This window comes from Adiantum capillus-veneris, chromosome 23 (genome assembly GCF_014529385.1).
Source record: "Adiantum capillus-veneris isolate H3 chromosome 23, ASM1452938v2, whole genome shotgun sequence".
NCBI lineage: Eukaryota > Viridiplantae > Streptophyta > Polypodiopsida > Polypodiales > Pteridaceae > Adiantum > Adiantum capillus-veneris.
Window position 1 is genome coordinate 140,787,290 of NC_140953.1, and position 26,564 is coordinate 140,813,853.

The 26,564-nt window shown below is 39.6% G+C and overlaps 1 protein-coding gene across 2 annotated transcripts in view; it reads right to left on the reverse strand.

Annotated features, from left to right (window-relative positions):
- Positions 1 to 24,373: 24,373 nt before the first annotated feature.
- LOC147428714 (uncharacterized) overlaps positions 24,374 to 26,564 on the reverse strand; it is a 49,531-nt gene continuing 47,340 nt past the window's right edge. The window contains exons 2-5 of one of the 2 annotated variants that reach the window (XM_086497416.1): positions 25,225 to 25,297; positions 25,057 to 25,152; positions 24,920 to 24,945; positions 24,374 to 24,809 (exon numbers count right to left, since the gene is read on the reverse strand). In XM_086497416.1, the coding sequence (XP_086353542.1) occupies positions 24,705 to 24,809; positions 24,920 to 24,945; positions 25,057 to 25,152; positions 25,225 to 25,297 (300 nt within the window). In that variant the 3' untranslated portion in view covers positions 24,374 to 24,704. Of the gene's footprint in view, positions 24,973 to 25,056; positions 25,153 to 25,224; positions 25,298 to 26,564 lie in introns of both variants that reach the window. The other variant, XM_086497415.1, reaches the window with a different exon arrangement.

Below are 26,564 nucleotides of genomic sequence, written 5' to 3' on the forward strand. Positions count from 1 at the left end.
TGCATGATCCCGAGGCCATTCTTGGATGTTGACTCTAAGACCACGATGAGATGCATAACATTCTCAAATGCTCACTCTAAGAACACGATAAGATGCTTGGTCTCATACCCATGCTTATGTGCACAAATTTTGCATGTTCCCATGACCATGCTTTGATACCTCCACACAAGATTTTGGTAGGATGCATTGTCCAAAGTCATGCTTGCATGTAAATATATGAAGTAAAAGTATATTTAATAGGATTTATCTAGTATCGCTAGGGAATAGTGGACTTAAATACTACATTTTGGAGTGGGCCTTGGACCACTAAATCATAAATGATGGTTCTACAACCATTCTCCAATTACAAGATCTAATATCAACAACATTTTTGTTTTCAGCTTAGTCAGCCTTTGAGATAGTGGAAACCATGAACATGTCATAAAATTGTTGTAGACTTTCATTGGAAGTAAAGGATATGTTGTATAAATAATTCTTAGAAAAACTTGCATACCAAGGCCTCTATCTTTCTTTGGATGGATTACAGGTACGGAAGGTTAGCCTGGAGACAAGGTGCATATGCTCCTAGGGAGTGAATGTGTTGATGTTGGCTACATTTCCATAATACATGATGTAGTGGCACTAAGATCGGTAGTTCAATGATCATTATTGTGAGCGTCAAAGAGAGAGACCCGTGCAAGAATTCAACCCATTTGTAGATGTAGAGAAAGAAGAATTTGTTATACTACTCCTTTCAAATCAAGATTTGGATCATATTTGGCTTGCAATGCTTATGTTAGTCATTGACATGGATACCGATCTCACAATTATAAGAAAATAATGATACAACGATTGGAACCATGTGCAAGAAGAAGTGGCTTGATGGATGTTGAGGTCTATGAAAGGCTTTTGGATGGAGAACAAAACAAATCCTTGTGTTTGGGGATATGTTGACACGATTGTTTTGCTCATCAAAACCTAAAATCCAACACCATATACAATGATAAAAATACCAAAGAGGTAAGCCAAGAAGGGTTGCATATAAGTAAAGAAGTCCAATCCCATGAGGATATGAGGATGCATGCAATCCTTAAAAATCATAAGAATCCAAATCTTGTTTTTCATGAACATTTCTTAATGGTGTTTATAAACACTGCCTTTTTGCAAGAACTATCAATCTCTTTGAAATATACTTCGTTGCATGTCCATTATGAGAAGGAGAGAGAGAGAGAGAGAGAGAGAGAGAGAGGGAAGATTCCCAAAACATGCAAAATTTACCAATTTCAAAATTCCCATAATGTGAAACTTTTCCATTTTATTTAATATGGTCTTATTGGGTAGTTATCCCCATCCAGTTTATCCTCAGTAGCGAACATCTTGAAAACATATGTGTTGTTGTTAGCCACGGTGAGTGACTGCACTTGATGTTAAGACTATCTAGAAAGAGGAAAACAAAGTAGGACTAACACGTGCTATATAGCACAACCCAAAGGGGATTGTAATGGACATGTTTTGCAAAAAATTGCACTAACAGAAGTTCTGCAAAAAAGGACGAAATTGCATGCACAATACTAGTGGAGACAGAGGCGAAAATGAGCCTGGATCAAAATTCTGAGCAAACCTAGATCTTCGAGCCTACTCGAAGTATTTATCGACCTGCTGACGCTCACCAAAGCTCACCCAAATCGGAACCTCCTAGTGAGGGAAGAAATGCCATGGCGGTCCTAAGTGTGTTCACACACATCACTACCACATATACGGTAACGTCTAATTCCTTTGTTGTGAATGGTAAGAGAGGCTTCGAGTGTGATTTCGAGTGAGAGAGGGGGGAGGGGGATGTCTAGCATTGGCCACCACGCTGAATTGTTGGGGAGGATGGAGAAACTGTGGTTGGAGAGCTAGTTGACTTGGATGCGAGCTATGGCCTTCTTCCAAGCAGCCCATAGGACTCTGAGGAGGTCCAACCCACTACTCATTGAGTTATAAGAGAAGGTTCTTCTAGGAGGGCTTTCTATGCCTTGTGTTTAGAAAGCTTGAACCTATCTATGTCTTTGAATAGTCGAAGGGCCCATTCTTCCTTCTTTTTTTTTGGTGGGGGGGGGGGATAGGTGATACTATTATTTGCAGGCCAACTTGTCTGCAAGGGTAGGGAGGGCCCTAATCCTTAGTCTTTCCTTGGATTTGGGGAGGTAGCAAGTGTTCCAATCGACTTTGGCAATCTACTTGGTGAAGGGGTCACATGCCCATAGAAATTTCTTGCAAATTGATTCATGATCTGGACAAAGTGGGCTCTTCAACAAGAGAGGCATATAAAACACTCTGCTTGCAGTAGAGCTTTGAAAGCATGTCCACCTAGTGAGCTTAGCTCTGATTGCGTAAATTACTTTTCCTTGTTTTTGTTGCTTTTTTGTGGAAAGTGGAGCCGAATCCTTTTACTTCTAGGTACTAGAAAACTAAAATTTAATTTTGTAAAAATCCATTGTTTGGGCATTTTTCGTGGTTTTTGGTAAAAACATAGCCATTTTCTAGTTCTAGTAAGCCTAGTGAAGCCATGGTTTGGTTTTTCTTTTTCTACTTTTTAGCTTTTTGTGCTTTTTGAAACTTTTGAAAAGAAACGTGCTTTTTAATACCATCTAACCTAAAAATTTAGCACATTTTTTGGCTCAAAAGTAGGGCACCTAGATTTTTGCCTCTTCTTCACTCTACTTGCTAGACTGCCTATGTAAGAAGCATTTGTGTGCACATTTGGACATATACAAATACTCACGAATGATGGATGAGCAAGCTCTCCATCACCATCTCAATAACCCACATGTAACAAGCTCTCTCTTATTATACGAGGGAAGAAGAAGCAATCTCTCTCTCTCTAGTCTCTCTAATACTTCTCTTCTCCTTTCACGAGATGATCGCGCTCTTCATCAACTTCGTGGAGGAAACGTCTATGTAGCTCTCACAACTGCTCCCTTGCCAAAAGACCAAGAACTCTTTCAACCACCTTCAGCACAGTAAGGAGCTCTAAATCCATAGCCAATATCTCTTTCTCTCTCTACTTTTGTTTTTGTTCCATGCAGAGAAATTATGCTCTTGGTTGGTGCTTTTGTGTGTACATAGGCATGTGTGGGCTTGCCAAAAGTGTATGATGTCGACTCATGCTTATCTAATCATTTAAACATGCTAATGTATGTGTATGGCATGTTAACACTCATGTGGACATGCAAAAAGCAGGCTCTTCTCCTACACCATGCATGCTGTAGAGACACTATTTTGGTCATACCTCCCAAGCCGCTATGAATTAGGTTGAACCCTTTAAATCGGTGAAGTTTAGAGCATTTCTTATACATTGTTTTGGTCGTACCTCTTAACCCATTATGAATTATTGAATCATTTGAACTGGTGATTAACCACATGGTTTAGAGCATTTTGTTGTTTTTCAAATCAAAATTCTACTTGTGTGAAGAGTTATGGTCAATATACACTCTGCTGTTTTCTGCACTATCAAAATTTTGGACCTTGGGCTCATTGGAGGGCTACCATATATACTTATTGGATGGGAGAGCCCACTTAGACAAGTCAAGATCTTGATTAAAAATAATGATAAATGTATTTAAACCACCATTATCACATTAAGCGTGAGGGTGAGAGCTATTGATTGATTTTGGTACATGATTGCCTACACATGTAGGGATGCAACTAAGGAGGGGTACCATATGGGATTGTGGACTTTATGTGAATTTCATATATGTTCTATGGTTTGTTTTTGTGAGTTTATTACACTTGTTTTTTGTTTGTAAATATGTGGTTGTATGTATAGTTACTTACAACAAGTGGTATGCTCATTTTATAGAAAATAGCTCTTTTCATATCATAGTTATTAGTAGGGGTTCCTTGTGTGTAGGGTGACGTGGTAAGGTGATATTATATTTTATATAACTGAGGTTGATGCATTGGTACAAGGTCAAACACTTTCTTGTCGGTGTCATGCATGCATACAAAAATAGGGAAATTTTGTTTTGCACATAGGAAGGAAGTTATGGCATTTGCATACCTAAAGTGCTGGGACTGTTTTCTATCATGGTTATGGTCATGCGGTATTGTTATCTTGTGCATGAAATATTTGAGGATATGTGTGAATGTCTCACGCGCATGCCTGCTTTCCATCCTTCTAAGTCAAAATTAGCTCTATGTAAAAGGGGATTGAGGTTTGGTTTTGACGTGTCACTTGCATATGGTTAAAAGCTTCTAAATTGGTGACTTGAGATGATGTTTACTCACTAGTCAATAAATTTTGTCTTTGTAAATCATGTATGTTTGACCAGTCTATCAATAGTGAGTACACTTGAAACTCAAACTGTGGGAGTGAATTTTACTGATGGTTATGGTTTATGGTCAAGGGCTTAGATTTCCCTTATGGTAGAGGTTATGTTTTATTGATTGTGGGAGCCGGTGTGGCTCTTGGATTATTTTTCTAAGTATGATTGTGCTACTACAATTCTCTCAATTTTTTCAACCATGTGATGTGCTCAAGTGGTTTGCAGGATGGTTGTGCATCACTTAAAGTGGGGTGGAGTGCTCACCTATGTAATGGGGTAGGAATTTGCTTTATGTTGAGTTGAGGTTTCGAGCAAGCTCCGGGGTGAGCTTTTTTGAGATATTCCCTAGATGCCACCTTTACCAAAAATGCTCTCTCATAAAGCAATTAGAGCAATTGGAGTGAGCTTTGGAAGAGATAAGCTGAGAGAGATTTTCTCTCTCCCTTATCTCTCTCTCTCTCTCTCTCTCTCTCTCTCTCTCTCTCTCTCTCTCTCTCTCTCTCTCTCTCTCTCTCTTCATCTATCTCTCTCTCTCTCTCTCTCTCTCTCTCTCTCTCTCTCTCTCTCTCTCACTCCATTCTCTTTCTATATATAGATATATATCCCCCTGCCTTACCCCCTCTCTCTCTATCCCTTTCTCTCCCCTTCTCTGTCTACATAGATTTCTAGCATCGAGTGGGTTCACTTGTTTTCCTCACATACATGGGGATAGCACTGTGGATTATATTTTTGGCTTGACCCATTTTTTTAATACCCTCTATTCAAGATTTTACAGTCAGGGCCAGGTCTACCGGTGTAGCAGTTGATCATGCCCTTCTCACGTTTACTGTCTCTTTTCAGTTCAGCACAACTCGATTGACGCAAACATCCACACATACCCGATAAAGTTTCGCGTCAGAGACTGATTCTGTCTACATAGATGGCATATACATACGCTTTAGCAACTGAGGAGTGCGCACTTCCATTAGAGGAGCCTACCCAGATACTGATAGAGACACTACATGATGTAGCAATAGAGACATATCCACACAGCCAACATGAGCATAGATGCCGTTCTGGGCCTAGAACAATTGGTATGATGAGGAGTGTAGAGAAACGAGAGCCACACTTCAGAGAGAGGTGTCATTGGGTTACTCATAGACAATCACAGATTTCCTTTTGATGGCTTATGCGACGGAAGAAAAGGGCTTATCTCGCTCAGCTAGAGAAGGAGTTGTATAAGCTATTTTTGAGCCAGGACTCAGGTGAGGCATGGAGATTCTTTCATGAGCGCTCCCCTCCACCAGCTATCACATCCACTGAGACTTAGGGTGAATATGCAACATCTCTTTATAGAGTTCCAAGACATCCGCCTCTACAAGACCCCGATGCCATGTCCAGAGACATGCATTTTCTTTACCGTTGAGATGGTGAGGAAAGATATTGACAGGATGAGGACTAGGAGATCATATGATCATGATGGATTGGTAGCGGACCACTTTATACATATCTGAGATATGCTTGCAAAACTTCTAGCACTGATGTTCAATCGAGCCATGTGTGAGGGTTGATCATTTTGAGGTAATTCACCCACATGACTAAAGAACACGGGGTCTTTAATGAAGATCCCATCATGGGATCGACGGCGGGCGTGGTACGTGCGAATCTCAAGGGAGATGGACATCCAACAAAAAACGCAAGTCAATGTTCTCTTGACGCTTTGAACCCACCACCTTGGCCACGACAGCATGGTGAGCTAACCACGCATGCGCGTGCATTTCGATCTCAACAAGGCAAGAAATAAACTATATAAACTAAACTTCTACGAGGAAAAGTAATTTAAGAAAAAAAAAGTAAACTCAAACACGTCCGTTTAAAATCGGACGGTCGAGCTTACCTCGTGTTTTGAGCGCGTAGCTGCTCGCCGTGGATCCCATGACGGAGTCTTCATTGAAGACCCCATATTACTTAGTCCTGAGGGTAATTCACCAAGAAATCCTCCCCCTATTATCCACATGCCAATGAGCAATAAAAAATTTATAACCATTAAAAAAAATTATGGGCCTTGCAAGAGCCTTTTAAGGATTCCTGATTTTACACGATTAGTGGTAGCTTTGTTGGGGATGAAGGAGACAAACCAATGCATTCATGAGGTATATTTTCATAGCTCCCTTGCTAGCCTTTTGTAGATTTTCTTCTAGTTTCTATAGACGATAGTGTAGCTGGAGAGGGCAAGAAGGTTTCTCTCTCTTTATACCCTATTAAATTAGTGTAGAGTGAGATAACGACCCCACGCTATCTCCTCTTCACTTCTCATGGATCAGTCTACCCCAAAAAATGACTTTTTTTCAAAAATTTATATTTGAAAATCATATGTTAAATAAGTGATCCCCAAGCATCAAATATATCAAAATTGAACTCTTTTCACTCATGATCAAGGAACAATTTTCTTTTATGAGGTTGAGCAAAAAGTATCCATAAGCAAGGCATAAGTCCCTTGTAGAAAGTGACTTCAAAAGGACAGCACAAGCTCTCCATGAGCATGGTAATGTGGTCTTGTGCATTGTGCATGACAATAGATCCTCTAATGATACAAGGCATCCAAATAAGCCATTTCACTATTGAGAAACCATTTTATTTCCATGCATTGACTGCCTTGATTCACAACTTATAAAAAGAGTATGAATTTCTTGTACAAGGTATATGCTGTGTGCCCGCAAGTGTACAAAGGCTGGCTTTGTATGCCAAATCTATCAATCAGCCATAAGGATTTGAAGTGTCAAAGCAAAGCAAAGAATGAAGGCTCTAGATGAGAAGAAATTATAAATGAGCACTCAAATTTGAAACTTTTCTCTCACAAGCCATTTAATTGATTCACACTATTTAATGATGCCCTGTGTAATTTTGGATATGTAAATCCCTAATTTTTGGTATAGATAGTCTTAGGGGTTGATCCAAACTCTCAGTGATTTTTCTTGAAATTATGCGACATTTACAAAGCTCAAAACTAAATGTGGGGACCATAATTAGCCGATTTTGGCCAATCTAGCGCGAACCCTAGTTTTTAGGCCTTTTATGATAAATAGACATTTTAAGGTAATTTTGAGGGTTCCAAAGATGAGGAGCTAGGCATATCAAACTTACAAGTTTTGAGAATACCAAGGAGGTCCATAGCTTCCATATCCACTCCAACTATATACTTTCTTGTATTCTTCTCCTCCAACCAATGTTGTGTTTCTCTTTCTTGGTGCATGTGTGTTTGAAGTTTATTATAAATCTTACTTGATTATCTGAATGCTTAATACTTGGGTGATGCTATTTGGTTGGACAATTGTGTTCCGGGTTGTGTGTAAAAGTAGGAATTGAATAGGAAGCACACTTGTTTGATCGCTTGTGCACAAACACCACCTCCTTGGTGCATGCATGGAGTAGCTATTGCATTGGGTGAGTGTCTGTGAAGCATTTGAGTAGCTAAGTATTGCACAAGTAAGAAAGAGTAAGACCACAAATGTAGTGGTGTCTATAGATAGTTTTCATGCTTGAGGTTAGGCTTAACTTTCTTGTTTGCTAGGTTGAAATGTTAAATTTGTTTGGTGTGGTGGTATACTACCATGGTTGCACACCCCCTTTCTTTTGATCCCATTGGCAAGGAATGAGTGAAGAATAGAACCTAGAAAGGTGCATTGTTGCTTGGATTGAGTGTTTCTTTGGGTTAAAATTATTTCTTTATATTAAATTAGATTATGCTTTAGAACTAATCTTTTTGTTAAGTTGGAGGCGGCTCAAAAATCATCAAGCATCATTGCAATTGAGACTTTCTCTTGCCAATTAGGTTTAGCTTAAGCAAGATAAGGATTAGATTACGCAGTAAGCTCTCTGTGTGTGTGTGTGTGTGTGTGTGTGTGTGTGTGTTTTTTCCCCCCTTCCCCTTGCAGTGTTGATTATGGCAATTATCGCGGTGAGACATTGATTAAAGCATAGAAAAGTGTGTCGAAAAATTGTCATTACACCTTTTTGCACTTGTCATTTTAGAAATGATGGTACCAAAACTAGCTTTTTCTTCCTCTTTGCATCCCCAATTTCAAAAATAGGTGGTTAAATGTGTACACTAGGGCTTTCCTAGAAAGGAATTTTTTGCCAAAAAGTAGGAGATGAACACCACAAATCTAAACTTTGTCCCTCATATTATTTTTGAGCCGCTCATATTGTTTTGAGCTCAGGGTGGATTTTTGGGATTAAAATGGGCTAGTGAGGATCCTTGGAGACACATAAATGATCTTGATGACTCATTTGAATACAGTATCCCAAAACAATCTGTGTAAATTTTCGGGTAAAAAACTAGTGTTAGCCAATGACTTAAGCTATTGAGGCCTTCAAGGTGCCCAACTGTAATGGAAAATGGCCTATGAACTTTGAGAATAGTGGAATTAAGAGAATTAGAGTGAGCATTTTTGTGAGATTGCTGTGAGAACAAAGAAGGTGAACTTAATTGATGATAGCAACATGAACATAGTACTTAATTAACTTGGCATGAACAATACTTTTGCAGCACAGAGAGAGAGAGAGAGAGAGAGAGAGAGAGAGAGAGAGTATTAGAGAACATGACAATAGTTAAGGACCGGATTGACTTGGAGCCGGTCCCTCCTCCAAAAGGTGTTTGTATTATAGATTCTCCCATCAAGAGAGACTTGGTACAATACAATCTTTGTGTTACTTGTGACCTTGGTGATGCTATGAAGATGGAAAGCTTCATGCATCACGAACATAATGTAAACTTTGCAAAAAGCATGAACTATCCCAAGCCTCAGTCCCAAGGCCTCAAACACCTTCGAAAGTGGAGAGAGCTAGCGAGGAATGAGGGTAGGGAAGAGGAAGAAGAATCATCCATAGGAGAAAGAAATAGTTCCTCACTTATCATCACTCTTCTTTCTTAGCATAGCATGATAGCATAGTAATGAAGATCAAGAAGATAGAAAGCTTAAGCATTGAAGCATGGCTCTTGGTTGGATTTGCATTCCATAGCCAAGAGTGTTGGTGTAGGCTCTCCACTTCTCAACAAGCTTGGAGAAGGAGATGGAGCTCTTGCACTTTGCACTCCACAAAATGAGAGAATGTGTGTGTGTGTGTGTGTGTGTGTGTGTGTGTGTGTGTGTGGGAGAGTATAGCCCCCTCTCATGCTTGGTCCACCTCTCTCTCTCTCTCTCTCTCTCTCTCTCTCTCTCTCTCTCTCGTATTATTTAATTGTTTTATTTGGACATGTGTCCTCTTTTTCCTCTTTGAGAGAAAGAACTTAATTATTATATTTATGTTTCTAAATTCTCATTTGACCCCATTAAAACCTATCCAAAAGCATTCAAGAACATCATGAGGGCCACATGTGGAGAATTTTTTGAACATGTGTCTTTTATGCTTCTTAAGTCATTTGTTTTGAATTGAATACTTCAAGCACTTAGTCAATCAAGCATGGAAACGTTGATGACTCTTGATAGTTTATTTCTGAATTGAACACTTCAAGAACCTTGGTCATTTTAAGCATAAAAATCACCTCAACCTTTGGGCAAGGTTCCCACAACGACTTTAAGGTAGGATTCCCACCTTGAGGTTAGCCCTAGCTTGCGTAAGGCCAAAGGACTTTTTAACACTAACTTTTGGAGGTCTTTAATGAAGCTAACTCTAAGATCTTTTAAGCTCTATTAGATGCATGTTGCTCTTTGACAGACTACCTCCTTTTGGACTCCCATTGAGATGTAACCATCTCTCCTCTTGGTCCCTTGCTGAGGTAAATCTAGAAGCACTTATTGCATATTGCTCTTTGGTAGACCGTCTCTTTTTGGACCCCTATTGAGATGCAACCATTTCTCCTTTTAGTTCCCTGTTGAGATAGGTCTAGAAGCACATATCTATATCCTAACTCTTGTTCCCCTTTTATCTTCCCATATTAAATGATCAATTTAATACGAGAAAATCATTTGGTAAAGTTAGATATTATATTTTATGACATTACCTCTCTCTTGAAATCATAATCATCCTCGACTATGAGGTAGAGAAGATAAAGCCTAGTCATTAGTCCATGTCTCTTAGCGGGTAGAGGATCCCTTTTTACCCTGTGACATCATTCCAAAATGGATGACTAATCCATTTGGTGCTCAGGAAACTTAGCTGCCACAAGCATGTTTGCTCTTTAGTCCATATCATACTTCCAAAGTAGAGTGACAAGTTCTACTTGGTGTTTGGGAGACGTCATCACCACAAACATGATCCTAATCATGCATACCTCTTAAACTTTGTGCACAATAAAAGAAAGAGAATGAGTCTTATAAGACGAAAGCGTTTTTCACTTGAAATGCATTTTCATTTGCTTACTCTAATGTAGCATTATAAGCATTGACAAGGTTCATATTATCCTTAAGCTAGGTTCTTTGCATCCATCTAGCATCTTTAAAAGGATAATTCTTAAACTTAACAAGATAACATTGGATAAATTTACCGTTTCTTAGTACCTTGTCTTTGTGTCGAAGAATCGATTCGGACTGCAACACCTCTTCTTGATCTTTGATCTCTAGCGGGTTCTCCATTATTGGTTCTTTTGGTGGCTCTCCTTTGTAAGGCTTGAGTAGGCTCACATGGTTAGCATTGTGAATGAGCCAATGGTTGGGCAACTTTAATTGATAAGCCATCTCATTTATTGGATTAAGAATTCTAAAATAAAGGACCATAGTTATCTTTTTACTAGTTTAGCATAATACTCTTGGTGGCACATAGGATTCTTGACCGTAGTATGCCTTAGATGAGCCTTGAGAAACTTTAGCAAGACCCAATCATTTTTCTTAAAGGTTAAGCCTCTTTTGTTCTTATTAGCAGCATCCCTTTTTGCCTTTGTTGTGAGATGGATATAACCTATTTAATCTTTGGAAAAGATTCTTGTAAATCTAAGCTATATTCATTCAGCAGCAAAGATATTCCCATATACTTTAAGTAGTAAGGGACTTTTGGATCTTCTCTCTTTAACCTCGAAAGGTGCTTTCCCCCATAGAAGTATATACAATGTCATTGTACGCATACTCTATAAGATGTAGGTACTTCTCTCATTGAGAACGTTGATCTACTTCCATGACATAGGCTTTTAGTAGATTCAAGAATCGTTATATTAGTTATTTCACTTTGGTCATCCATTTGTGGATGATAGGCCGAAAGAGAAATTTAATCTACTTCCTAACAAAGAGACCCTTCTAGAAATTACTGGTCATTCTAGGATCTTTGTCCGACACTATGGATGTTGGCAAGCCATGATACTTGAAAATTTGAGATCTAAAGAGGGTTGCCGTTGAATGTGTCTTAATAGTCTTTTTGACAGGCATAAAGTGTGTTTTTTTGCTAAGCCTCTCGACTGGAACAATCCAAGTTGCTTCCCTCCATCAAATTTCAATTTTTGGTATACACCACATTTTGAAACATACTCTTGTATGTTTACTTTTCATGGTAGACCAACAGGAATACATTTCTACTCCTCAAAGAGTAGATTAAGGAATCCCTCTTTGCTCTGCATAAGGAGAAGCATGGGATTCATACATGACTTTCTTATTGTATTGGTGAGTAATACATAGCCTATTGCCATTTGGAAGATAACCATCCTTCAAGGTAAAGGGTTTTGTTTTTCTTCCCTATTGAAAAGGCTGTAATTACCTACTTAAAGTCTTGGTCAGTAACATACTCATCTATCATAAAAGATAGATCATTGTGAGTTGCTATAGACACCACATTTACCCTTGGCCATTGTGAAAGTGCATCGACTACTTGATTGTGCTTGCCAGCAATGTGAGCAATATGAAAAGAAAATTTGCCCACCTCATTTGTTTGTCGGAGAGCTTGGTTTGCGTCATGAATTTCTTGAGGCTTTGTGATCTATTTTTAGGATGAATGGAGCCCCCAAGAGATAGTGCTTCCATGTGTATAGGGCGTGCAGAACAGCTAAAACTTTTTTTCGTATATACCCAAGACCCGCGTTCATCGGCATTGAGCCTTTGGCTCTCATATGCTATGGCATGCCCTTCATGAAGCAAGACTGCTCCAAGGCAATCACCACAAGCATCACATTGGACCTCAAATGGCTTTGAGAGATCCAGAAGCATAAGGATTGGTTGGGAGGTAAGCTTCTCTTTGAGCTTGTCAAAAGCATTTTGTTCTTTAGCAGTCTATGAGTACTTAACGTTCTTCCTTGTTAAGTCATGCAATGGTCCTATTATTTGAGAGAATTTTGCTATGAAGCGTCTATAGTATGCACATATACCAATAAAGCTTCTTAGCTCATGTAGATTCCTTGGATTAGGCCATGTTTTTATTACCTCCAACTTTGATGGACCCATACGTATGGATACCATCTTGAGAGATAATGTGACCTACATATTGAATCTCTTGTAGGAAAAATTTTCTTTTTTTTAATTAATGAAAAACTTATTCTCTCTCACAACTTGAAAGATTACCTGGAGGTGTCACTTGTACTCCTCAAGAGAATTTGAGTGGCCTGAAGATTATTGTCCATCGTGAGTTTGAATGCGCCTGGAGCATTTTTCAGGCCAAAACTTGTAACTTATCAAATAGATCTTCTACCTGCGGCACGGAAATCTTTTTTTTTTTTTAGTGATCCTACTTAGTGCTCTATAGTCGACACACATGTGATATGTGTTATCTTTCTTTTGCACTAAAAGTATTGGGGAATAGAATGGAGAGGAGCTAGGCCTCACCATCCCTTTTTCCACCAATTCATGCACTTGCCTCATGATCTCCTCTTGTTGAGCTTTTGAAACTCAATAAGGAGGTTTATTAGGCGGTGAGCTTCCTATTAGAAGCTCTATTGCATGGTCATCATCCCCTCGTTTTGTAGGTAGCTCACTAGAGATGTCATCAATGAAAACATCTTGCAATCCTTTTAGGAAATTAGACAACTCTAATTCCTCTTGATTCCCTTTATTGCTCCTTATGAAAACATTAGAATCATTTACAGATTCTCTAACAAAAATCATATACGCAAAAATAGAGCTTTTCATTGACTTATCAAAATCAAGCGTATTTACCAGGGATATGGTGTTCTCCGAATCATTAGCATCTATGTACATGCTCTTTTCCCTGTAGGTGAAGCAAATTCTCCTTTTAGGGAACTTCATGTTGGCAGCCATGCAGTTGAACCATGGTGCCCTTAGGATAACATCCTCATGCTGGAGAGAAGAGATAAAAAAAGTTTTCTTTGTTGATGTAGCTTTGGACATGAAGCCTCAACTTCCCAATGGCTTGCTATCCCTTGAAAGCTGTGTCAGCAGTTACATTATCTCCCATCTCAAAAGCTTGAATGCCTAACTTAGTGGTCAACTCCGTTGATATAAAGTTGTGAGTAGAGCCAGGGTCAAACAAGATGAAGGCATCATGCTCCCTTTTCCCCAAGCATAGGAGAGTGATGAGCCTTTGCAATGAGTATCCTCTTTTAGAGCTTCAACCATGGAAGCTCTAGGAGTGTCATTGCTTTTGTGGCAAGAACGATAAACATGTCCTTGCTCCCAACACTTAAAAGCATTTATATTCTTTATGAAAGGCCTCTAATTCTTTGGAAGAGAGCTTATTTTTACCTTTGTAAGCTCCTTTCTCCTTAGACTTGTGGTTGTTGGTGTTGGTGTTGCCTTGGGAAGAGTTTTGAGCATTGCTCTTCCCTTTAGCTTCATTTCGATCCTTGTTTTCCGTGGGCTTGAAATTTCTTCTCGCCCCTTGTTGGAAATTTATCCTTGAAGTAACCATAGTGTGGTTGATGACTTTGGTGATAGTGCCAGGCCGTTGTGAGTTGACATACTCAGCCATTTCTTCAGGTAATACCGCACAAAATTGTTGCTTTTGTTCGACAAAGTCTATCCTTTGAAAGACGGTAGCTTTGAGTTGTAAATCCCAAAACTTGTATACATATATGTGGATAGACTCGTTGAAGAGAAGCTTCAAGCTCCGCCATTTGGTAAGCACTTTGTCCTTTGCATCGCTTGCAAGGAATTGCTTCATGATAGAAACTCATAGAGTTTTCCATGTCTTTGGGGCGTCGCCATTGCCACGAAGGCTAGCCCACCATTGATGAGCTGGTTTTTAGAAGTGCATAGCTACATGGTGGGGACTCCGTGAAGCCCTCGTCTCCAAAGGCCGCATCAAATTGTTGGATGAAGGCCCCAATACTTTGTCGGTGGCACCAAAGGTGCCATCATAGGTGAGAAAAGAGATACTCTTTCCTCCCTCTTTGAATTTCTTGAGCTTTTGGGACCTTAGGAGAATAATTGTTCCTTTCGTCGTAATAGGAGGAAGGTGAAGAATAAGGAGAAGAGGGTGACCTCTTTCTTGCCTTTTTCTTCCTTTGTTTCCTCTCTTCCCTTTTGGAATGACGAGGAGAAGGACTATGGGTTGACCGTTTCCTCTTGGGAGGAGTTGGCAACAGTCTAGACGACCGTCTTCGTGGAGCCATATCTTCAAAGGAACTTATAAATTTGCTTCTTTTGTGTTCTTTGGATTCCTCCTCTCTTATGGGAGAGAGTCTTCTTTCGGGAGTCTCATCAAGAGACCTCCTAAGCTCTCTCTCCTCTTGGAGAGGAAGGGAAATCCCATAAGCACGAAGTTTTTGGTGGGTAACTTCGGCTTGCAAAGTAGGATTGCTCATAGCTTGATGCAACCTCGTAACAAGATAATTGATAAACATGGGGGCATCATCACTAGCACCTTAATGTGCAAAATCAAAGTTATCAATGTTCATTCTACTCTCTTGGTTATTGTCAGCCATGCAATTATACTTATGTGTTTACTTAGTGTATTCTTTGGCAATTCAAAACCTTAGTTGCTACTCCTCTTAGCCTTTGAAAATGAGCACTTAAGTATCTACACCCACGCCTCGAATTGGTTAATTATAGAGAGTAGTCGGGTAGGTCTAGCATAGCAGAATTGCCGAGGGATAGCTCCTTTTGCACTTCTTATGGCTCAATAATGGTAAATCCGTAGGCAAGTCTAAAAAGACCTCATGATTAATACCAAATCTTCGGAGGTGTGCCACCATATCCCACACAGTGGGCTCAACAAAACCGATAATAGACCCAGTCCCACTTACCCTAATTTAATTAACAAAATCAACCATTAATAGGCTACTTAAGGACCTCTCTTATTAAGTAAGAAAAGAGAAACCAAATGCTTTGATACCAATGTAATGGAAATGGCCTATGAACTTTGAGAATAGCAGAACTAAGGGAACTAGAGTGAGCATTTTTGTGAGATTACTTTGAGAACATAGAGGGTGAACTTAATTGATGGTAGCAACATGAACATAGTACTTTATTAACTTGGCATGAATAATACTTTTTCAAGAGAGAGAGAGAGAGAGAGAGAGTATTAGAGACGAGATTAGAGAACATGACAATAGTTGAGGATTGGATTTACTTGAATGCGGTCCCCCTCCAAAATGCATTTGTATTATAGATTCTCCCATCAAGAGAGACTTGGTACAATACAATCTTTGTGTTCCTTGTGGCCTTGGTGATGCTATGAAGATGGAAAGCTTCATGCATCATGAGCATAACATAAACTTTGCAAAAAGCATTAACTATCCCAAGCCTCGGTCCCAAGGCCTCAAACACCTTCGAAGATCGAGAGAGCTAGCGGGGAATGAGGGTAGGAAAGAGGAAGAAGAATCATCCATAGGAGAAACAAATAGTTCCTCACTTATCATCACTCTTCTTTCTTAGCATAGCATAATAGCATAGTAATGAAGATGAAGAAGATAGCAAGCTTAAGCATTGAAGCATGGCTCTTGGTTGGATTTGCATTCCATAGCCAAGAGTGTTGGTGTAAGCTCTCCACTTCTCAACAAGCTTGGAGAAGGAGATGGAGCTCTTGCACTTTGCACTCCACACAATGAGAGAATGTGTGTGTGTGTGTGTGTGTGTGTGTGTGTGTGTGTGTGTGTGTGTGTGATGGGGGAGAGGGGGGGAGAGTATACCCCCCTCTCATGCTCTCTCTCTCTCTCTCTCTCTCTCTCTCTCTCTCTCTCTCTCTCTCATATTATATAATTATGTCATTTGGACATGTGTCCTCTTTTTCCTCTTTGAGAGAAGGAACTTGATTATTTATTTTTATGTATCTAAATTCTCATTGGACCTCTTTAAAACCTATCCAAAAGCATTCAAGAACATCATGAGGGCCACATGCGGAGAATTTTTTGAACATGTGTCTTTTATGCTTCTTAAGTCATTTGGTTTGAATTGAATACTTCAAGCACTTAGTCAATCAAGCATGGAAACGTTGATGCCTCTTGAGAGTTTATCTTTGAATTGAACACTTCCAGAACCTTAGTCATTTAAGCATAAAAATCACCTCAAGCTTTGGGCAAGGTTCCCATAACCACTTTAAGCATCTTAGTACCTCATGCTTGGGTAGGATTTCCACCTCGAGGTTAGCCCTAGCTTGCATAAGGTCAAAGGACTTTTTAACACTAACTTTTGGAGGTTTTTAATGAAGCTAACCCTAAGGTCTTTTAAGCTCCATTAGATGCATGTTGCTCTTTGATAGACTACCTCCTTTTGGACCCCTATTGAGATGTAACCATCTCTCCTCTTGGTCCGTTGCTGAGGCAAATATAGAAGCACTTATTGCACATTGGTCTTTGGTAGACCGTCTCCTTTTGGACCTCTATTGAGATGCAACCATTTCTCATTTTGGTCCCCTGTTGAGCTAGGTCTAAAAGCACATATCTATATCCTAACTCTTGTTCCCCTTTTATCTTCCCATATTAAATGATCAGTTTAATATGAGAAAATCATTTGGTAAAGTTAAATATTTTATTTTATGACACCACCTTGCAAAAAGTTGTCAAAATCATCAATAAGCACAAAAAAGTTGGGGTCAAATTGTTTTGGGCTCTTAGAGTTTCTTGTGTTCTTCTTGGTTGTACCACTCGCAGCTCTCCTCTCAAGGTTAAGGATCCATACTTTGAAAAAAAAAATGTTATGAGTGTGAAATGATTTGAGCAAAGGCCCTCATACACTTCATCCGGTCAAAGTACGGGAGCACACTAGCTTTTGGAAGTTAAGTGACATGTAAAGCCTCTACTCATAATAGTCGAGGAAAGACCTTGTAAGGATTTTTAAAGACTATCCTTGAAGAAGAACTAGTGCGGATTTTGATAATACCTCCTTGTGTGACACTATTTCAATGGCATCTATAGCCAAAATACCTGACAAGGCTAGACACATTTACTATGAATGTATCTTGTATTCCCATACCAATTTATTTTGGTGCGAATATCTACACAACCAATGATAAATCTACAGAGGCAAGGCTAGGGGGGAGGTGACCATTCATTTCCTTCACCCTTGGTAAGGCACCATGTTTGTGAAGGTTCACTTCTACAAAGCCATGAATTCTTGGAGTTATCAGCACTGAGGCTAATAGTTATACTATTTACTACCACTTTGAACCCAATTGTTTTAAATTAACCTTGGTTTATGAATGCAAATCCCCTCGAGTCCAATTTTTGTAATTTATTTTTTCATTTGGAGATGTAAATTGATCATTGGGGCCACAAGCTTCTAGGTTGTAATAACATTTCCAATTAAAAATGTGCACGTGCTAAGGTCCCCTTTTGCGGAATTGAAGTCCTCATCACTTAAGAAGCTTCTCAACGCATCTACAACAAAAGTTCACAACATACATACACCAAAACAAGAACAAGGTAATATAGCTCAAGTGATCAAAACAAAACTCAACGTGCCTAAACTAAAATTGGCTTAAGTTATTTTTCATGAATGCACTCATGCCTCTCAAACATGACACCTTGTTGATCCAAAAAATTGTTTGCCACTCCAAGAGCACCCATGCCGGTGCATTTTGTTGAGGCTCCTTGTAGGAGGCATTGATTAGGTGAATTTGATCCTCTCAAGAAAATCCTATGGAGTGAATGTCTACAAAAATGTCTTTAAAAACCTTAAATTTGTTTTGTCGCTCTATGGTTGCAATGTTTTAGTACTTGAATACTCAGCAGGCTCTTCATGATCTTGCTCCTCTTACTCAATTTAGTCATAATTCTCATGATCTCGTGTAGTTTTCTCCTCTTGCTGATTGTCTTTATTTTGCTCATTGCCTCCTTCATTGTGTTGATATTAATTTTCCCCTTTCCATTCTTACTCATTTTTAACCTTCATCATGCTCCATTACCTTATCTTGATTGTTGCTCCCTTCTAGCGATGTACTCTTGTCATGCTCAGGAAAACAAGGCACTCAACCGCAAAGGATTTCATTACTCCACCCTCCTTCATTGTCCTTGGTGAAATTTGTGTAGACTATCTCATCCCCTTTTTTGATGAGCTCAATTCTCACCCTAGTCTGCATTCTACACACTTCCTTGTGTGGATGCACTTGTAATCTACTTTTAGAAGTTGGAAGATCAGATTCCATTTCTATGAAATAAGACCTTTCTTCACAATTAAACTTGGTGAACTAAGTTACACTCAGAGCAAGTTTTTCAAAACCTATGGAACAAAATAGACAAAGCCCGCTATAAATAAAGTTGTTTGCACATCCATTAAACCACAAATCAAAAATGGCATTTAGACAATAAAATCATGACACGTCAGTCAAGGAGTGAGCTTTTAAAATGCGTTCATAGATTGTTAATGGTTCATATTGGTATTGGTGAGCCTGGGCTAAGACAAACAAATGTGAGTTATGCGATTGGAGTTGCCTTCAGGCCTTCGTATGTTTGGCCGTGAGTTCCTAAAGTACTTTCCATTAAGTCTGTTAGAGTGGTGAACTTTTCGAGTTTGACCTCCAATCAAGCAACCATTTTACACACCATACAACATCCCTCCTTCCAAAACTCACTACACTATAGAAATCGCCTTAAAAGCATATCGAAAAGTGATCCATGATATTTGCAAAAGGAGCTTTAATAAGTTCATTTTAATAGCATCAAAATCAATCAATTCTAGGTCTCTTTATTTGCATGCTACATCTATGTAACTGAAGCATTTGTCTTTTCAACTTAATTTTGATTCTAAGATTATATTAGGATCCTTGGTCAAATAGATTAGATAAAACAAAATATGATTTGTGAATGTTAGTAGCCTCGTGATGCTGGCTCAAAACTTGTCCTTGTTATCGGGTGAACCCACTATTCGGCAAAAGCAGGTGACCAGGCATAGTGATGGCTCAGTTTAGCCAAGCCTGCCAAACCCCTTCAGTAGTTACAAGGGCAAGCCACCAAGTAAACATTGTAACACACTCAGTAAATTAGATGTATGATTTGGTTACAACCTTATAAAATCACACTACTCTAAGTGTGCACGAGGAGGGCGATGATCGTAGTTCACCACCCAATCGTAGAGGAGAATAATGAGGAAGGCTTCCTTATTCCTGGGCTTTATAGTGTGTGGCCTATCGTCCACTTAACTAGAACCTCCTGTTACACTTTATGATGGGTTTGTCTATCTCGATACCCTAGAATCCTTTCTGGTTTATGCGGTATGTTTTTGTGATTCCATCAAGTCTACCAAAATCTCTAGAGAAACTACGTTCTCAAACAGGTGAACTGATTTCTTCATTTTACTATCGTGGAAGACGGGGTGAACTTGACAACTCTCTAATAACTCAAGTTTATATGCCACACCCCCTTTCTGCTTAAGGACTTTAAAGAGAGCACAATATCTAGGAGAAAACTTGTCACATTTTTTTTATTTTCATGGTTTCTACCTTTGCAAGAACCTTTAAAAATACAAAGTCACCTTCCACAAGGTAATTTTTCCTCGTCCTTTATCAACATATGTCTTAGCATGATCCTTTGCACTATGAATGCTTTCCTTTTTGGCCTTTAGCATATCGTTCATGTCTTGAAGGAAACCCTTGACAAATTGATTCTCCTTATCTAGGCCTACAACCATAGGAGATCTTGACTAGAAACCATACATGGTTAAGTCCCACAACATTTTGCGCAAGAAGTCAATAGGATACTACCCAGAAGGCAATGGGCAAGCCAAAACATCCAAAAGTGATTGAAGATGAAACATTTCTGCTTCAACATATTAGTGGCACAATTATCAAGAAGCCTACCAACAGCAACTAGCTCAAGCCATATTACAATAGCACACTTTTGCCACAATGAATCCGGAGCCAAATAGAGCCAAGCCACACTCAATCCGGTGAGTACTACACAACCAAAGCCCAAACATAGTCTACACAAGCTCGCAACAAAAGACAACATAAAATGGAAATGGGGATGAAGGATGATGACCGTGCAAGAGCTCAAGCTTGTGAAATATCACTACAAATTGCAAAGAAAGAAAAAGAAGAAATTGAAACTCACATAATTACCATTGCCAAATCTTATTGTTAAAGTTTATGCATCTCAAGTGAATGGCCCAATGTGAGCCCATTATTCATTTGTCTTTTAGGTTTTTATTAATTTTAACCAGACGCCGGGTAGGGCAATGTATTGAGGGGAGTACATAAGGTCCCCAATGTAGTATAAAGGAAAACCCTCAGTTCCCATTGTTAATCATTAATTCATTGCCTAGTTGGCTGGTTTAGCAAGCTCTCTCTCTCTCTCTCTTTCACTCTCTTTGCTTCACGCTTCCACATTGTCAACTTTGACATGTTATCAAAGCCTTTGGCTTCATGATTGCAAGGGAAGATTGGTGCAAGTGAAGACGAGGAACCATTTTCCATCCACCATTGCATAACATTTGTAATGATTGCATGCGTTTTGGTATTGTGACCACCGATAGCTTTTTTGACAACGTTTTGAAATGCTCGCCTTTGTGAAGGCATGATGGGATGCTCCAAGATTGCACTTTGTTAACGTTGCGAAACCTAGCAAACTATCTCCTTCTACAACGATTGAAAGGTCAGGCCTGACAAACCACCTCTTTCTACAACATTTTGATATGCAACTTGGAGTTGTATGGGTAGGGCAATTTATTGAGGGGGGTGCATAAGGTCGCCCATGTAGTATAAAGGAAAACCGTCATCCCCCACTGTCTACCATTAATTCATTGCGGAGTTGGTTGGTTCAGCAGGTTATCTCTCTCTCGTGGATTCTTTATTGTCTCTACGCTTCCACAGTAATGACTTTGACACATGACCAAAACAATTCCTCTAAGTTTGGATGTGCAATAGTAATCGATAACTTTTCACATCGGCAGTTTAATATCTCAAAGAAATTTGACAAGAAATCCTCATTTACAATGTGCCGATGCCAGAGTAGAAACATTGGAGAACAACAAGACTCCACCACAACCTCGAGTTCCGACCACTTCAACCCCAACCAATTCAAGTGATCTTCAAACCACTGCCGGCACAAGTGCAGCCACAACCATCTCCATCTCCTCCGTTACCACCAGATGGACCAAATCCCGACCTAGGAGAAGAGGTCGATGACCCCCTAGAATGATTTATGTAACATGTGTAACGAGAAAGGCCAAACTACATGTCTTTCCATAGGTTTGTACGATATTTTATTTTTTCAATATAAAAAGAAATTAGATGCAAACGAGAATTTGGATGAACATTTATAAAAGATTTGCTGTAGACCCATTGTACCAAAAATGATTTTTAATGAAGAAAAACGTTGTCGAAAAATTGAAGTGTTCTTGTTTACTAGCTTGTGAAGTGTAATAGATTTAAAGATAATTCAGGGAAAGTTTAATTGTCTTGCCGAATTTTTGCGCCCCTCAACAAAAAGTTCGGGTCTTCAAAATGCCTTTTCAATCCACCTGGTGTGCCAAGTGTTATCAAGTGAACCCACTAACCGGCAAAAGCAAGTCACCCAGTGTAGTGCCAATTTGGATCAGCCAAGCCTATCAAAACCTTTCGATGATTACAAAGGCAAGCCACCAAACAGACATTGTAAAACACACACATAGACACACACACAGTATATCAAATGTATGATTCATTCTTAAATACATAACAATGCCTTTTCCGTCTTGTGCAGTGTCTTTCCATTCAGTTTGAGAGAGGTGCACCTCAGAGTACTTACACACATTAGTTTGGCACTACACAGATGCATGTGTTGGCCTTTTCTCCTGCGCCCCTTCCTCCTACAACAGACTCTTGATCCCTCCTTCAGAAAGCTTTTGTGTATGGTAAAAACATATCGGTAGCAATATAGATATATCAACTCAAACTTCTATTTTGCACCATCGTAGAGTTGCACTACAAAGTTGTATCAGTAACAATATAGATAAAGTAACTCGAAGTTCTATTTGCACCAATGTAGGGTTACACTATTTAAGTTGTTTGCAAGAATCAACTAAATAATGTGAAATAAGAAATAATGATTTAAATGGGCAAGGTTGTCCAAAATAAGTAAATTGAACCACCAGGCCCAACAGTCCTAACTACTTCAAGACGAGTGATGGAAAAAAAAGGTTCTCCTTCAAAACTTACTTTATGGTCAAGCCAATAATGTATGATCCACAAAATCATTATAAATTGTCTTGTCCCACACTACTAGCGCGTTGAGTGAGCTTATGGATCCCTCCAGATTGAGGGATAACCCTATCACACTTTAATCCACTCTGAAATTAAAGTGAAACAAATTTTGTAGTGAAAAGATACAAAAATATACATACCAAATTTCATTCCATTATAAACTTCAATGCAGAGAGATTGTGTACAGGGTACACAACAAACGGGGTAGAGGGCAAACATGGCACAAGGCAATAGGAGTAGAAAAGAGCACACAACAAATAAGGTGCATAAGGAGGATAGGGGAGTAGGGTGCACAAGGGAGAGAGGTGACCGATTTGGCTTCTTCAAAACAGGCTTCTCCCATATGCCAATGGGAACTTCCTCCTCTAAGGGAAGGGGCCTTTCTTTGGCTTCTCCACCTCCACCTTTCTATTGCACTTAACGTTCATGCAAAAATTGATAATGTAAAATCTAATCATGATGGCTATGTTTTTGTGGTAGGAATTAGGTGCCATCTATACTTCAAGTTTGCAGAGATGCATAGCAACACTAGATGAGGATGCAACGAAGATGGGTTAGTGTTTTCATAGGCAGAAGTTTTAGTGATTAACTTATTGCCGCTTCTCTATTTTTCAGTGGAGAAATTTGAACTCAACAATGCAAAAAAGTATCCATATCCTTAGGAAACTAGAAAATCAATTTTCCTTCATAATTAGTACAAACACCTGTAGTTTTCTGGCTTGCCCAAAAACAGACAAGGCAAATGAATTCCCACTTGAAAAAGGAGTCCCTTTTTACACTTCGCCTTAAAAAAATGGTTCTTTCCTACAAAATTTGTGATTGGTTAGAAGTACAAGGTAATATCTACAAATAGGAACTTCCTTGGAAGAATATATGATCTGAATGTGACAATTTCATCCCTACACAAATTATCATACTTCAAGATTAATCTATGAAAAAGAATCCAAAATACAAGTTCTCCCCATAAAGTCTAATGATTAGGACAATCGTTCTTGTCAAATTCACATTAAGGACCCCTGACCAGATAAAAGGAAAAAGACCGATATATTTTGGCAATGTGATCAAAAGGGAGCCAAGTACTCCATGGAGGCACCTCACTTATCCACCATAACGGTGTGGTCAAGTTACAATTTAGTATGTACAAAAGACTTTATTTACAAGAAGCCAACATCTGGTTGCACCTTTGAGGGTTGACCTTGGGACAGACAAACCCCCACTCATAGAGGGAGAAAAGCCTAATGTCATTCTGGGAATCTTTATACAAAATGAACATCCACTATGCACATTAACATTTGTACATAGTGAACTCTTCGTTCCACTTTGTCCAAGAATCCCTTCTGTTACATAAACCCTGAACCACTTTTGTCCATATCGTCGCACGCAAGACAAGAGAGTGCTACGACCATGGAAATCATTTGAAATTACCGTCACAAGGCAAATAGCCCTTTTCTTCAATGTGAAGGTATTTCTTTCATGAATTATCTAAAACAATTCAAATGCCAAAAGTCATTTCAACCTGCCAATTCAACAGTGGTTGAACGTAAGACTATACTGCCATTTACAAGCGATGCCTACTTCTTCCACATTTTCTATAAAATATTGACATTGAGGCACAATTAAACAAAGTGTCTTCATACATTTTATTAATGACACGGTTACTAAAGCTTGCTCAAACACCTGAAACAAAATTATTTCCAACAGTTATGTCTTGACTGTCACCACAGTTAATTGTTACTGTTAACATCAGTAAAACCGAGTTCACAATAGCTTGAAAACTCCACCAGTCCAAATGGATCTTAAATAGTAACAGTTACCTTGCATATATCCTCTCCAGCAGCTTCTCATGACCAAGCTCAGACGGTTACTCTTTTAGGAAAGCTCAACAGCTTTAATTCCACGCCCTTAGTCTTGTCTGAACCAAGAGACTGGCCATCCTACCTTCTTAAACTAACCCACAATACTCGCCAGCAGACTATGTAGCGGTTTGAGACGCTCCACAACAGTAAGACAGACGTCCACTAGTTGCTTGCCAGCAGACAGATGTAGGTGCTTCTAAAACAGAAATACCAACACTAAACTATGTTCTCAGTTGGACGAAGCTGCATTTTGCAGGCCTCCAAAAGCCATTATGCCATAATTCTACTCCATTACTCCATCATTACATCTCCATTCGAGTTTGCATCTTTCCCTGCAAGTAGATTTTCAGGACTGCTAGCTGAGATGTCATGCACATGAAAGAGTGCAATCACTACATAAGCTAACTGCAAATTGAACCCAACTCCAAAGCAAACTTTCCTACCTTGCTTCTTGGACTTTCTCAGTATCAGCTTTGCCTTTTTCTTTAAGTGTACCTTGTAAGGCTTCTTATGCTCTTCTTGCACTTGAGATTGTCCATCTACCAAAAAGTAAAGCATCCAATCGCTTAACACAATGCTCTACAATGAAAATGATACAAAACAGAAACTACCTGCAGTATCAACGGCCATCATCTCAATATCCTGCAAGCTCACCAACCCACTTTCTATAGCTTCTTTTTGGGCCTGTTCAAGAAGATAAGTTGAACCTTGAAACAAACCCAAGAAGAACATGCTATTGCCAAAAAAAAAAATGCTATTGTCACCCAGAAAACACTAAGAACATACTATTCTTGAACAATCAGCCCCCCCGTGCCCCCCCCTCTCTCTCTCTCTCTCTCTCTCTCTCTCTCTCTCTCTCTCTCTCTCTCTCTCTCTCCACCACCCATAGTGCCCCCAACAACAAAACCATGTTCATTGAAAGAGGAAACCGTACTCACCCTTACATGCTTGAGCCTATCCCCTTGTCAACGATATGCACTATCGCAACCATTGGGCTTAGCTTCCACTCCCTTCGATGCGAGACATGGCGTTGGGACAAGAGAAGAGTCAAATCGATTGTGCACATTATGCTCGCTGCAAGTTCGAGAGTTGAGTACCACACACTACTAGAGTGCTCAGCTTTTGGTCACATTCGACCTTGCTTCCCTCACATTTTTAGCAATGACTTAGACCTACACACTTTCCTCTCCCAGCCAGAGTTGGGCTCTCCATTGCGATTCTCATCACCACAATTTTGGAGCATCGAGAATCACTATTCAGCCACACACATACTACATCACATGTAACTTTGGTCCCATAGGTCATATTTGACCTCTGAGGAAGATAATAAAATCTCTCTCTCCACCCCCCCCCCTCCCCCGGGTGCACACTAAAAGTGGGGCTTTGACCCTTCGCATTACAGATGAGTGAGCTCTTTCCACCTCACGTGATGTAGTGAAAACCACCAAGTCCAATGCTGTGTATCTAACTGATATAAAGTGGAACCGGCCCGTGGGGTGGTAGGCTTTGGCTTTCACCCGAAATTCTTACTTTAGACACACACAGAGAGAACGTGCAAAGGAAACCTGCGATGGGAATTAACACTTCAGCACACACACAGCTCGGAAGCTAGAATGCTCCGAGCAGACGCCGACAACCTGTAGGCCCCAAAATTGGTGCCCCTTTCGGTATTTCTTTTTACTTTGGGAGGGTAAATTTACAAAGTAGAGTCCTGGGAATCCTTTACTTGTATCCAGCTAGATACCACCTGTTTTGGCCAAATTTCGCTAGCATAACAACCCCGAAACTTGTGCAAAACCAATTCCCCTGCTGGAACTCAATTCCACTGGCATAAACCCTCTGATTCTTGCCCAAAAACAGTAAATTCAGCACGCTGTATTTACTGGTTTTTGCCCTGTTTTCAGCCCTAAAGAGTCCCCTAACTGTCCTCTGCCAGTGGGGCACTATTCCC